This window comes from Citrus sinensis, chromosome 7 (genome assembly GCF_022201045.2).
Source record: "Citrus sinensis cultivar Valencia sweet orange chromosome 7, DVS_A1.0, whole genome shotgun sequence".
Taxonomy (NCBI): Eukaryota; Viridiplantae; Streptophyta; class Magnoliopsida; order Sapindales; family Rutaceae; genus Citrus; species Citrus sinensis.
The window spans coordinates 14242934-14253871 of NC_068562.1; the positions used below are offsets into that span (position 1 = coordinate 14242934).

At 35.5% G+C, this 10938-nt stretch overlaps 2 protein-coding genes across 3 annotated transcripts; one reads left to right on the top strand and one right to left on the bottom strand.

Annotated features, from left to right (window-relative positions):
• The first annotated feature begins 860 nt into the window (after nucleotides 1-860).
• On the top strand, nucleotides 861-2862 carry LOC102622895 (ribonuclease 3-like protein 1). 2 transcript variants are annotated; one of them, XM_006465193.4, is made up of 4 exons: nucleotides 861-1035; nucleotides 1107-1308; nucleotides 1993-2113; nucleotides 2390-2862. In XM_006465193.4, the coding sequence occupies exons 1-4, from the start codon at nucleotides 916-918 to the stop codon at nucleotides 2553-2555; spliced, it is 609 nt and encodes a 202-aa protein (XP_006465256.3). In that variant the 5' UTR covers nucleotides 861-915; the 3' UTR covers nucleotides 2556-2862. The 2 variants fall into 2 exon arrangements, with proteins under 2 accessions (XP_006465256.3, XP_015385442.2); XM_015529956.3 differs by having other exon boundaries at nucleotides 872-1035; nucleotides 1999-2113.
• Nucleotides 2863-3101: 239 nt separating this feature from the next.
• Nucleotides 3102-8272, bottom strand: LOC102606981 (ATPase 9, plasma membrane-type). The gene is made up of 13 exons (XM_025102077.2): nucleotides 8174-8272; nucleotides 7931-8068; nucleotides 7362-7676; nucleotides 6752-7078; nucleotides 6424-6543; nucleotides 5813-5935; nucleotides 5619-5723; nucleotides 5209-5518; nucleotides 4414-4928; nucleotides 4100-4273; nucleotides 3833-4015; nucleotides 3558-3739; nucleotides 3102-3465 (listed from the first exon to the last, which is right to left on the bottom strand). The coding sequence occupies exons 1-13, from the start codon at nucleotides 8240-8242 to the stop codon at nucleotides 3369-3371; spliced, it is 2658 nt and encodes an 885-aa protein (XP_024957845.2). The 5' UTR covers nucleotides 8243-8272; the 3' UTR covers nucleotides 3102-3368.
• Nucleotides 8273-10938: the final 2666 nt, after the last annotated feature.

Consider the following 10938-nt stretch of genomic DNA (forward strand, 5'->3'; position numbering starts at 1 on the left):
TAGACAATACTATTAATTATAGTTATTTTTCATTAACTAGATACATGTATAAATATTATTATAAAAATGATATTAATTAAAAAATAAAATTAATAATAATAAAAAAATGTTAATAATGATAATATTAATAAAAATAATAATAACATTAATAATAATAATAAAGTTAATAAAATTTAATAATAATCATATTTAAAATAATTAAATTAATTGTGATTTGAACGAGGGTAATTCAAAAAATATAAAAAAATTAGAGAAATATAAAAGTCAATTCAAGGAATGAGAATCTCTATTCCTAACCCAGCATGGGAATGAAAATTTCATTTCTTATTATCAAATTATGTAGGATACACACATTTTATTCTTATTCTCAAATTATATTTTGTCAAATAAATATGAATTTTATTCACGTTCCCTACACCCAATGTCATGATTATTGTATTGACTATTGAGACTGACGAATTTGTAATAACGTCCACCATGACATGCTCAAAATGTAATTTGACAAATCTGAAAACGCATTCGATCTAGCGCGTGACAACAGACGACATGTTCTTATTAGAGAGAACCAATCCATGAGACCTGGCGGCCACTGATGAAAATATACCTGGTGCTGTGCATGATGGGTCACACTGGATCAATTCTCATTTAAAAAAAATGAAAAGCCAATATTTAAATTCCCAAGCTGTAAGACCGGCTGTCCTGGTAGCCAGGAAAGGAAAACCACGCCTCCACAAGTAACAATATCATTCTCCAAAAACAAACAAAAATGGCATTAGGTTGTTGGCACTTCTCCTCCACCAGTTAATTTTTAGTAACACGTGTCGTATTCATATAAAGATATGCTGATCAAAGTTGAAAAAAAAAAGAACATATATATATATATAAAACTGCACCATATTCAAAAGCATCATATTCATGAAGATGGAGAAGAGAAGCCCGGGTTCATACCCGCATAATAATAATAAATTCAAGCCCAACCTCAAAAACCTTCCTCCTATTGATCCATATTCAATCACCTCCACAAAAAGCCACCAGGTAATTCTTTTTTTAAAAAAAAAAAAAAATTTGTCATTTTCTTTTTTACTTATTTATTAATTTGTTTTCAGGTAAATTATGAGATACCCAGCTGGAGAATTGCAAAGCAAATGCCAAAAGAAGAAACGATGAAGAGTGGGGATGATGATGCTTTATTTTGTTTAACAAAGCACATAGATCCCAACAGCACCAGCAGCGTCATCAACAATATTGAAACCAGTGGATATGATTATGAAGATGATAGATTTTATGAAAAAGAATCAAAGAATGAAGGTACCGATCTAAGAATTGAGGGTTTCAATGCAATCGTGTATTATCTGGTTCGAGTTCTCTTTTTTTTTTTCTTTTTTTTTTGTTCTCTCTCCCTTTTTTTGTTAATTTCTTATGATGAAGGGCATTGACAGCTCAGTTTAACGGGACACTTGTCATTTCTAGCAGCTTCCAGCCTTCCACCCTTGCATAGTGCATTGAAAATGGAAATCGATATAGTTTTTAATTAGGGTAAATTATCAAGTAGGTCCATATTTTTTGATGTTTTATCAGAAAAAGAAACAATTTGTCTATTCCTACAAAACAGTCCTTGACTTTCTGGGAAATAACTAAATATTGAATAGACACGCTACTTTCTAGTTTTAAAGTTGAATAATAAGTTGAGTAGTGCTTCGTGAAGTGATAGTACAACCTCCATCATTTAATTTGAGTAGTGTTTGTTGAAAATCTAATTGGCATTGTTAAGTACTTCTCTTCTCTAGAAAAATCTGGTGATAATTGACTTTAACTGCTGATAAGAAAGTTTGATGAAACCGGTTTCCAGAACTGCATTTTAGAGACACCCTGTTCAGTTATAGTTTTTAAGCAGTCATTGGAAGTCAACTTTCCCATCAAGTTGCTTATGATAAAAACTGTGCAAATCTGATGAATTGGCACTCATTAAGTTCTATTTTTCCTTTTCTACTCTTCTAGGTGCTCCAAATAAGGTATCGGCGAAATCAAAATTGCATGAGATATGTGCCGCAAACCATTGGAAGCCCCCTTCGTTTGATTGCTGCCAAGAGGAAGGCCCTTGCTACAGGAAATTGTAAGTACAACATCTGATATTAAAAACTGGCTTTCCAATTTTTCGCTGGTTTGACTTTTCCAGGTAAAATGACTGAAAATTGTACAATAGTATGATGGTTATTTTGTCGAACACATAATAATTGATATCAAACTCTACTAATTTGTGATTGATACATGTTAATGGAAGGAAGTGAACTACTATAATGACAGAATGTGCACAATCTTATTATTTTAGTTCATGGAAATTGCAGGAATATCCTATTGTGTTCGCTTACTAATCCAAATATTTTCACAGGTTCACTTTCAAGGTTACTTTTGAAATAGAGTCCTTGAACACCATTTTGGAATGCTTTGGTGCCCCTCAGTCCAAGAAAAAAACAGCAGCAGAGCATGCAGCAGAAGGGGCATTGTGGTACTTAGAGCATTTGGGTTATTTTCCAATCAGAAAACTAAAAAAATAATCAATTCTTGACAAATTTGTTGCTGGGAAAAAGAACCAAGCAAATACAAAATTGTAAATGTCTACTTGGCTAATTCATGTGTAAACTAAATATGATTGTTTCTTTTACAATAATCACAGTTGTGATATCTAGTTTGCAAGGACTCTGAGTGCCTTGAAATCTTTACTGTAGTTCTTGTAAGCATGAACATAAGAAACACCTAGATACTGTTGAAACTTTACTCTGAAGTTCAGATGAGTAGTGTGGCATGGGCAGTCGTGTTACTATCCAATATCAGTCATTATTCAAAGTTCTATGGTGGATTTCATTATCATCATTCATTTTAGTTGTAGCTTTTCCCTGTTTCAATTTATAAACTACGAACGTGAGTGAAAAATGCTGCTCCTATCCCAGTCCTTGAGTGCTTTATTTTCCCTTGACTGAAATAGGTAGCTAAAGCAAATTATGCAGCTGAATTCGCGTTATAAGCATTGTAACAAAACTGGCAATGAGAGCATGAACAGAAACACTGGAGTTGATTTTTTTTCAATGGGAATCTTGATTGGAAAAGAATGAAACAAGAATACAAGCAGACTAAACATAAGAATAGAAATGTAATTCTAAGAATCACTTTTTCCAGCCCTAGATCATCATCTAAGTCGATCTTCTGCTGGAACATTCTGAACCCTTTCATCCTCTTAGAAAAAACACAGAGAGAAAGAGGAAACAGAAACTGTTTCTAGAAGAACATATATTCTGAATTTTCATTATCGAATTTTTTGGGCCTGTATCTTTCATCGCTTTTTGCCAACAAAACTTTTCCATCTTTTTCACTTAAACAGTGTAGTGTTGTTGAATGGTCTCAATATCGAGTCCCTTGAGTTTCACCACAGACTCAACATGTCCCTTGAGTGTATGAAGCTCCCTTAGCCTGGTAATCACGTAAATGGAAACAGAATTACAACATTTCTAAATTTAAATAGTTAATCACTAAAGATGACATTAGCTTCCCGCGATCATCACCTTGCAACTTCAGCACGCCTCTTTGCCTGTTCAGCAATCTCAGACAATTCCCTGTAATTGTTCTTGTCATTGAGGAGTTCTGAGGTTTCTGGAGGGTGCAGTCCGTGGAGGGTTCTTTGAGCCAATGCCCATTGAGCCTCTCTCTCACCTCTACCATAATCCTTCTTTGTTGTGAAAGCAGTCTTCGTAGTTGAGGCAATACAAAGAACCAGAACCGTGATTAAAAGTTTTAGAGAAGTCAAAATTCATTTTCTTGTAGAAAATTATTCAATTACCTTGTTTTCCAGTAGGTTATCCCAGGCCTTCCCGGTTAAAGCATATCGAACGATGAACTTAAGAACATCCAGTGGAATGTAAAAGACAATGCTGTAGAGCCATATAACTCCCACCCATCCCCACCCAATACCATGGATTCTTGCAAATCCAAAATTAGCGTACACAGCGATGAGGGTAGCCACCTGAGATAAAGTTAATGAGGTCATTTCTGGTAGAAGTGCAAGTGAATAATGACGGCAATGTGACATGAAATTTCTTAAACTCACCAATTGTGCAATTATAAAAGCAGCAATAAGCAGAAGACCAGGGCGTTCAAGAAAAGACCAGCTCCTGGACCGAGTAACAAAGATGAGTGCCTGGCTTACAATGCTCACTTGGAGGTACACAGCAGCTGTAAGCTCATGTGGGCTGTCTCTGATGGATCTTACACCAAACTTTTCCTGCAAACGAAAACAAGATATACTTAACTTGCATTACATCATTGAGGCAAAGAGGAAACTAAAGCAATTGAAAACTGTAGGTCTTCGATGTATATATACAATTAAAGGCACTATTTGCAAGGTTAATGTCAGATTCTTACTGAGAAGAAGGTTGAACTATGTATAGCCCAGAAGAAAAGAACAGTCATGACAGCCAGGTATGTGCCAAGGACTATGCCAGTGGCAAAGATCTCCTTGAGCTTCCATGTGTCAGGGACAGGAGACGGCTTCACCCTGTCTTTGGAAATGGTCATGATTGTTCCATCATTGAGTATAGCGATGATCAGAACCATGAATGGGGAGAAATCAAACTTCCAGATGAGAGCAATGAGCAAAAAACCCAGCACAATACGGATTGTTATAGAAACTGCATAAATTGTGTAGTTCTTCATTCTCTGGAAAATAGCTCTGCTCGTTAAGACAGCACTAACAATCACACTCAATCCTGGCTCTGTCAGAACGATATCAGATGCACCACGTGCTGCATCAGTGGCATCAGCAACTGCAATTCCAATGTCTGCTTTTTTTAACGCTGGAGCATCATTCACACCATCTCCAGTCATCCCACAGATATGCTTCCTTTCCTGCAGCTTCCTCACAATCTCATACTTGTGTTCTGAATAATTAAAACGTTAGATAACTAGGATTGTGACAATATTCAAATTTCATAAAACAAAAATATAATTTTGTTAAGTACAAGGATGAGGTATATCATAGTATTTATGGGAAATAGCAAGCAGAAAATGAAAATTTTAACATACTGCTATTGTCACTTCTCAGATTTACATATCTTACCAATTTGTTACTTTCAAATTGATTCGTGCTACACGTGCTATCTTTCCAAATTTATAAACTATGCTCACACTTAAACAGAAAATAAAGGATTTACTAATTACCTGGGAAAACTCCAGCAAAGCCATCCGCCTTCTCAATGAGCTCATCAACTGGGAGTGCAGAAATGTTCTCATCCTTGATCTGGCCAAGGAGGGCAGAAGAAGGATACATATTGGTTCCCATACCAAGCCTGCGACCAGTCTCCTTGGCAATCGCTAGCTGGTCACCAGTTATCATCTTGACATTGACTCCAAGGTTGAGGGCACGGCGGATGGTCTCTGCACTGTCATGCCTTGGAGGATCAAAGAGAGGCAAGAGACCCACAAATTGCCAAGGTCCTCCAGGGCTCTCCTTGGTTTTCTCTGGAACTGACTGCAAAAGAAAACAATTTTCAGAGTCACGTTTTCTATGTGTAATATGGCATTGCTTGATGATTTTGATAAAGTTATCTTAGGAAAGCATATAAACTAACCTGTTCAGCAACAGCTAGAGACCTTAGTCCCCGATCAGCAAACTTATCAATGATGGTATGAGCTTTATTCCTTACATCTTCCCGCAAGTTGCATAGCTCAATGATCTAGTACATATTTCACCCATAAATTAGGGACAGTAAAGATCGCTGAAAATGCAAAAAGCATTGTGGACATGTGCTGACTAATCCATTACCTGCTCTGGTGCACCTTTGCTGATTCTGTGCCAACTGCCATCAGAGTCGATGTATGTTATGGCCGTACGCTTCTCCACTGGATTAAAGGGCAAGAAATGCAACTCTGTGATACCTGCTCTGGCCTTGAAAATAGAAGGTTATAATAAGAAAACAAGGCTTGATGAACTCCGTAAGAATGGTGGGGGCAAATATAGCTTGGTCCACCATCAACGAACCGTAGAGAATTTTTCTCTAATCAGAGTTCCAGATTTATAAAGAAAGAAGTTTTGAGGAATCAGTTCAAGAAATTTGAAACAAATACAAGTGCATAGCACAATGTCTGTGTTAAATGCAAGTAGAATTATTTCAATGTCTGTGGTAAATGCACTAAGCTCTCATTCACTTACTTTCAGACCCTCGCACACATGTCTAACTTAAAACTCTTTCCATTACCAAAGCTTGTCATCAATAACATCACATCATACTAGTTGCTCATATCTCAATAGTTTGATGTTATTTGCCAAAGCTCAGGTCATAAGGAACAAGCCATAGAAGAAAATGACTTAAATTGAACCACCAGATAAGACAGAGGAAAAATGAAAGCAAAAGACTTGTCTCAAGAATAACATACCTCCTTTGCGTCTCCTAACATTCCAACAATACAAGCATCAATAGCGTCTTGATTTTCAACCCTAGATGCCCTAGCCCCATACAAAATCACAGTGTCCTTGTCCATATCCTTAACAAATACCTGAAAATTCATTGATTGCTTCAATGATCAATAACTGAACAAAATATTACAACTATAGGTTGCGTCAATCTATTTAACCATATTCTTGTTTCTTTCTTCCTTTTACTTGAGCATACAACTTTTGGTTCTGGTGTGAAGGATCCTTCATCTGTTCACCATACCGTACCCCCAACAATGTTTTTATACCCATTTTAGTTTGAGCACTAACCTCAACCAAGTTCTTGTCTACTGTAAGCTTGTTCAGAGTAAGAGTCCCAGTCTTGTCACTGCAGAGGACATCCATCCCTGCCATCTCTTCAATAGCTGTCATCCTCTTGGTAATAGCACCTTGCTGGGAAAGCCGGTGTGACCCAATGGCCATAGTCACGGATAACACTGTTGGCATAGCAATTGGAATCCCACCAATAAGAAGCACTAAAAGATTATCAATTCCATTCCTGTATGCTCGGTGCTGAATTGGATACATGACTATTATTTCTATGACCATCCCTATCGCAATGGAGCATATGCAGAAGTTTCCAATAGCTGTCAGCACCTGATACATCATATTTATTGCAATAAGCAAAAACATGAACAAAAGCTGGCTAACAATCATTCAGCACATTTTGGTAGTGATACAGTGATCTATTAGCATACACTGAAATACAAATCTTTGTTTTCAGAAGTTTATTCTATTACCAAGCATATGTAAACCATATTTCTATTGCAGACTAAAAAAGGACATGGCACCCAAATTTAATGCACAGATCTTGATAAATAGAATCACTTTAATTCACAATTTAACCACGAAAACCTTATTGATTAGCTCCAGATTGTACCTTTTGGAAATGCCCTTCTTGATTGGTGCTGTCAACAAGATGAGCAGCTTTACCAAAAAAGGTGTGCACACCAGTGGCGATCACAACAGCCTCGATCTCACCTTGCTTGCAGGTAGACCCAGAAAAGACCTCATCACCCGGCATTTTTGTTACAGGCAAAGACTCACCAGTGAGTGCAGACTGGTCAATCTTGAGTGGATCCCCATCCAAGAGGCGAGCATCTGCTGGAATAATATCTCCCAACTTGATGCTTATCACATCTCCAGGTACCAAGATTGAAGCCTCTTGCTCTCTCCATGCTCCATCTCTCAAAACCTTCAGTCAATAGTATGCACACAACATAAAAAAATTTACCCAACACACAATATGAATCATAGATTAACACTAGAGCAAATAAATTTAAACCCGGAAAAACCACAAAAGCAGGAAATGTACTACTTGTCCATTTAACTCATTAAACAAGGTTAGACTAACACCCCATTTACTATGAGTATCTACAATAGTTTCTACACTTGGATCTTACCTCTAATAGCAGCAACAACATAGCCATGTATCTATCTAAAAAGTACCTTTGTTTGGGGAGCAAGACCAGCCATAAGTGCAGCTGCAGCATTGCCTGCATTGTTTTCTTCTATGAAGCTTATAGTGGAGTTGATAAGAAGCAACACCACTATACCTACGAAATCTTGCCAGTCTGGCGGCTTGCCCTACATTTTGCAAATTGAAATGCACCAAAATAGAGAATGTTCATTGAAAGGCCTAGTAACGAGAATTATTTAAGCGCTAACTGACATAGACAGAGAGAGGCTTACCCCTCCATTTGCCAAAGCAATGGCCATGATAGCTGCTATCTCCATGACCCACGAGAGCGGATTCCACATAAAACCCAAAAATTTTAGAACCTTGCTTTCCTGATTGAGAATTGATTAAACACATTAGTTCCCTCTTAAGTACTTAACTACAGGAAAATTTTCCCAACAAAATAATTAAAATAAAGAAGTAAATGCCTTTTTCTCTTCAAGCTTGTTTGGACCAAATATCACGAGCCTCTTTTGCCCTTCCTCGTTTGACAAACCTTCTCGTGTGCATTTTAACTGTTCGAATACTTCATTAATCGGAATACGCTCCTGTAAATAAACACGGGTAAAATTATTAAACATCAGAACTGAAATATTTCACAATCAAAATGAATTTTTGCTACCAAATTCAAGCAAGAGCTCTTCTCAACAGTCCCTACTTCCTTCTAATCCCATAAAATTGAATCAGTTGTATTTGGTTTACAAATATTATAACATCAATGCAGCATCAAGAATAGGTTCAAATATCAAGAATACTACAACTACAAGCGCAATAAATACAAGTGCTTCCCCAAAAGCACTTTCTACAACAGTATAGAAGATTAAAGATTTAAAAAACAAAAAACAAAACTTACAAGATCAACATTCTCTTTCTTGATTTCCTCCAAGCTAATCCCATTATTATTATTGTTGTTGTTGTTGTTATTATCAGCCATTATTTCTCTTTACTTCTATCAGTAACACGTTCTCACTTCTTCCCCAAAAGAAAAAAAAATACAGTAAAAAAGAAAATTCTTCACAGAGAGACTCTATATAAAAAGAACACTAGCTCTAGGACTTTTCTTGATACCACGATTCCTTTAAATGCAGTCTTTTTTATTTATGTATTTACTAGTTGTGTTTTTATAAAAATTTAAAAAAAAAGGAATTAAATTTTGATTCGTCTAAAATTTAGGGAGCATGTAACGAACTGGGATTTGTTATAAACCTTTAACTGTGCGAAGGACCGGGGACCCTGTAGCCCCGGTCATTCGCTGCTCTTTTAACTTCACTGCTTACTCTTCGTCAATCGTCACCCACCAATCACATTTCACTTTTGTCCGCTGTGAGGCTGTCACTGCGACTGTGAGTGAGTGATCGATCACCAGGCGGAATGGCTCAAGAGGAGTGCTAGAGTGGCGGGAAGAGTGCGGACACGTGGCCGAAAATTAGACTGAGATTGTAGTTCGTTAATTAATTACGTTCATTATGGAATCACGCACGAGTAAAATGTGACTAAAAAAGTGCAATTTGTCAAAAATGAGAAATTATAGAATACCTCATATGTATTATAACTAATTGATACATGCATGATACATGTAGTTGAATTTAATACAACTACCATTTGTATGATAATTTTTTAAAATAAATGCACACATGTCATGACATTATTTATTTATTGTATTGCTGACATGTTACCTCAGATGTATTTTAGAATTTCTCGTAAAAAATGTAATATCGAGATAGATGATTACCGTTTAATACATGATGCGTTTGTTGAAAGAAATAAAAGGTTAACCTAATACATATTTGTATTTTAAGTGTTATTTATCTTTATTACTAATTAAATTTATTTTCATGTTGAAATGTATGCAATTTCGTTCTCCACAATATTTATAATTAGACTCCGATCATCTAATGCACTTTTGTTTTTTTTTTTCCTCTAGTAGTTGGTTTAGAAATGTAAGTTATGTAATTTATTTTGAGAAAAAATATATTTTTTTCTTGATATAATATGACAACAATTTTTATCGCAAAAGTTGATTTATTTATTAACTCAATTATTAATTTTATAACTTATAAAATTAGTTGTTACTTCATCTACACCTAATACACGAATGTCATCTTAGATGTGGACAAATTTTTAGATTCAGATCAAGCTGATAGAATTTTGAGTTGATGGAGTTTGAGATAAAGTGATATCCAACATCATCCCACTGGATAATTGGTCCAACCCCATCTCTGGAGCTGGACTTGTATTTCCGTGTCACAACAGAGTGAAATGTAAGGACACCATAGGTTTGTTTAGTAAACTCTGGATATACTTTGGATTACTTACTCCATTTTTAGGGCTTCCAAAGCCCAGCCTGCTTTCATGTTCCTTTTGATTTGATTATTTTGTTCAAATGTATATGTTTCGATATTTCGCAATCAATTGAAAATTTTCTCTTCGTGTAAGCCAATTGAAGGGATCAAGTTGAACTAACACAAGTTTTGAAGTTATCTTCAAGGATAAAATTAGTGGCAGTGTATATGACTGATTGATCTGAAGTAATACTAACCAAATTATATCTACAAACATATGCTAGATAGTAATTAATTCTTTTTATTTTATTTTTCAATTGTACTCTTTCCTAGGTAGTTCAAATACCAAATGTATCATTAAGTAGACTTGATTGTAATATAAAATATAAATTGGAAAAAAAAATCAAATGTATCAACAAAACAGTGGATTGATTGAGTGGTGAACACATTTTCGTCTCATTTTTTAAGTTTGAAGTTTAAGTCTCCCTGTATATTATAAGAGTAAATTTTCTTCTACTTTGAAAGTTGATTTAGAGTTAAATTTTCAATTGTGATACATTGAGACAAAACCCCCCAACAAAATCTTTTATGCACGTGCCATATGATGCAAATCAATACATTAGTAATGAATAATGAATTCAACCATCGTTTAGCACATGACATGAACGATGATTCAGATACAAACTATATTTATCTCGATTATGTATGTGAAATAT

What these genes read in the sequence shown, in the direction of transcription:
- LOC102622895 (XM_006465193.4), top strand. Translation starts at nt 916, where the DNA reads ATGAAGATGGAGAAGAGAAGCCCGGGTTCATACCCGCATAATAATAAT. An exon ending in CCTCCACAAAAAGCCACCAG is followed by an intron (nt 1,036 to 1,106) that starts GTAATTCTTTTT and finishes ATTTGTTTTCAG; the next exon opens with GTAAATTATGAGATACCCAG. An exon ending in GGCCCTTGCTACAGGAAATT is followed by an intron (nt 2,114 to 2,389) that starts GTAAGTACAACA and finishes ATATTTTCACAG; the next exon opens with GTTCACTTTCAAGGTTACTT.
- LOC102606981 (XM_025102077.2), bottom strand. Translation starts at nt 8,242, where the DNA reads ATGTGGAATCCGCTCTCGTGGGTCATGGAGATAGCAGCTATCATGGCC. An exon ending in TAGACAAGAACTTGGTTGAG is followed by an intron (nt 6,544 to 6,751) that starts GTTAGTGCTCAA and finishes ATGAATTTTCAG; the next exon opens with GTATTTGTTAAGGATATGGA. An exon ending in CTCTAGCTGTTGCTGAACAG is followed by an intron (nt 5,519 to 5,618) that starts GTTAGTTTATAT and finishes TTTCTTTTGCAG; the next exon opens with TCAGTTCCAGAGAAAACCAA.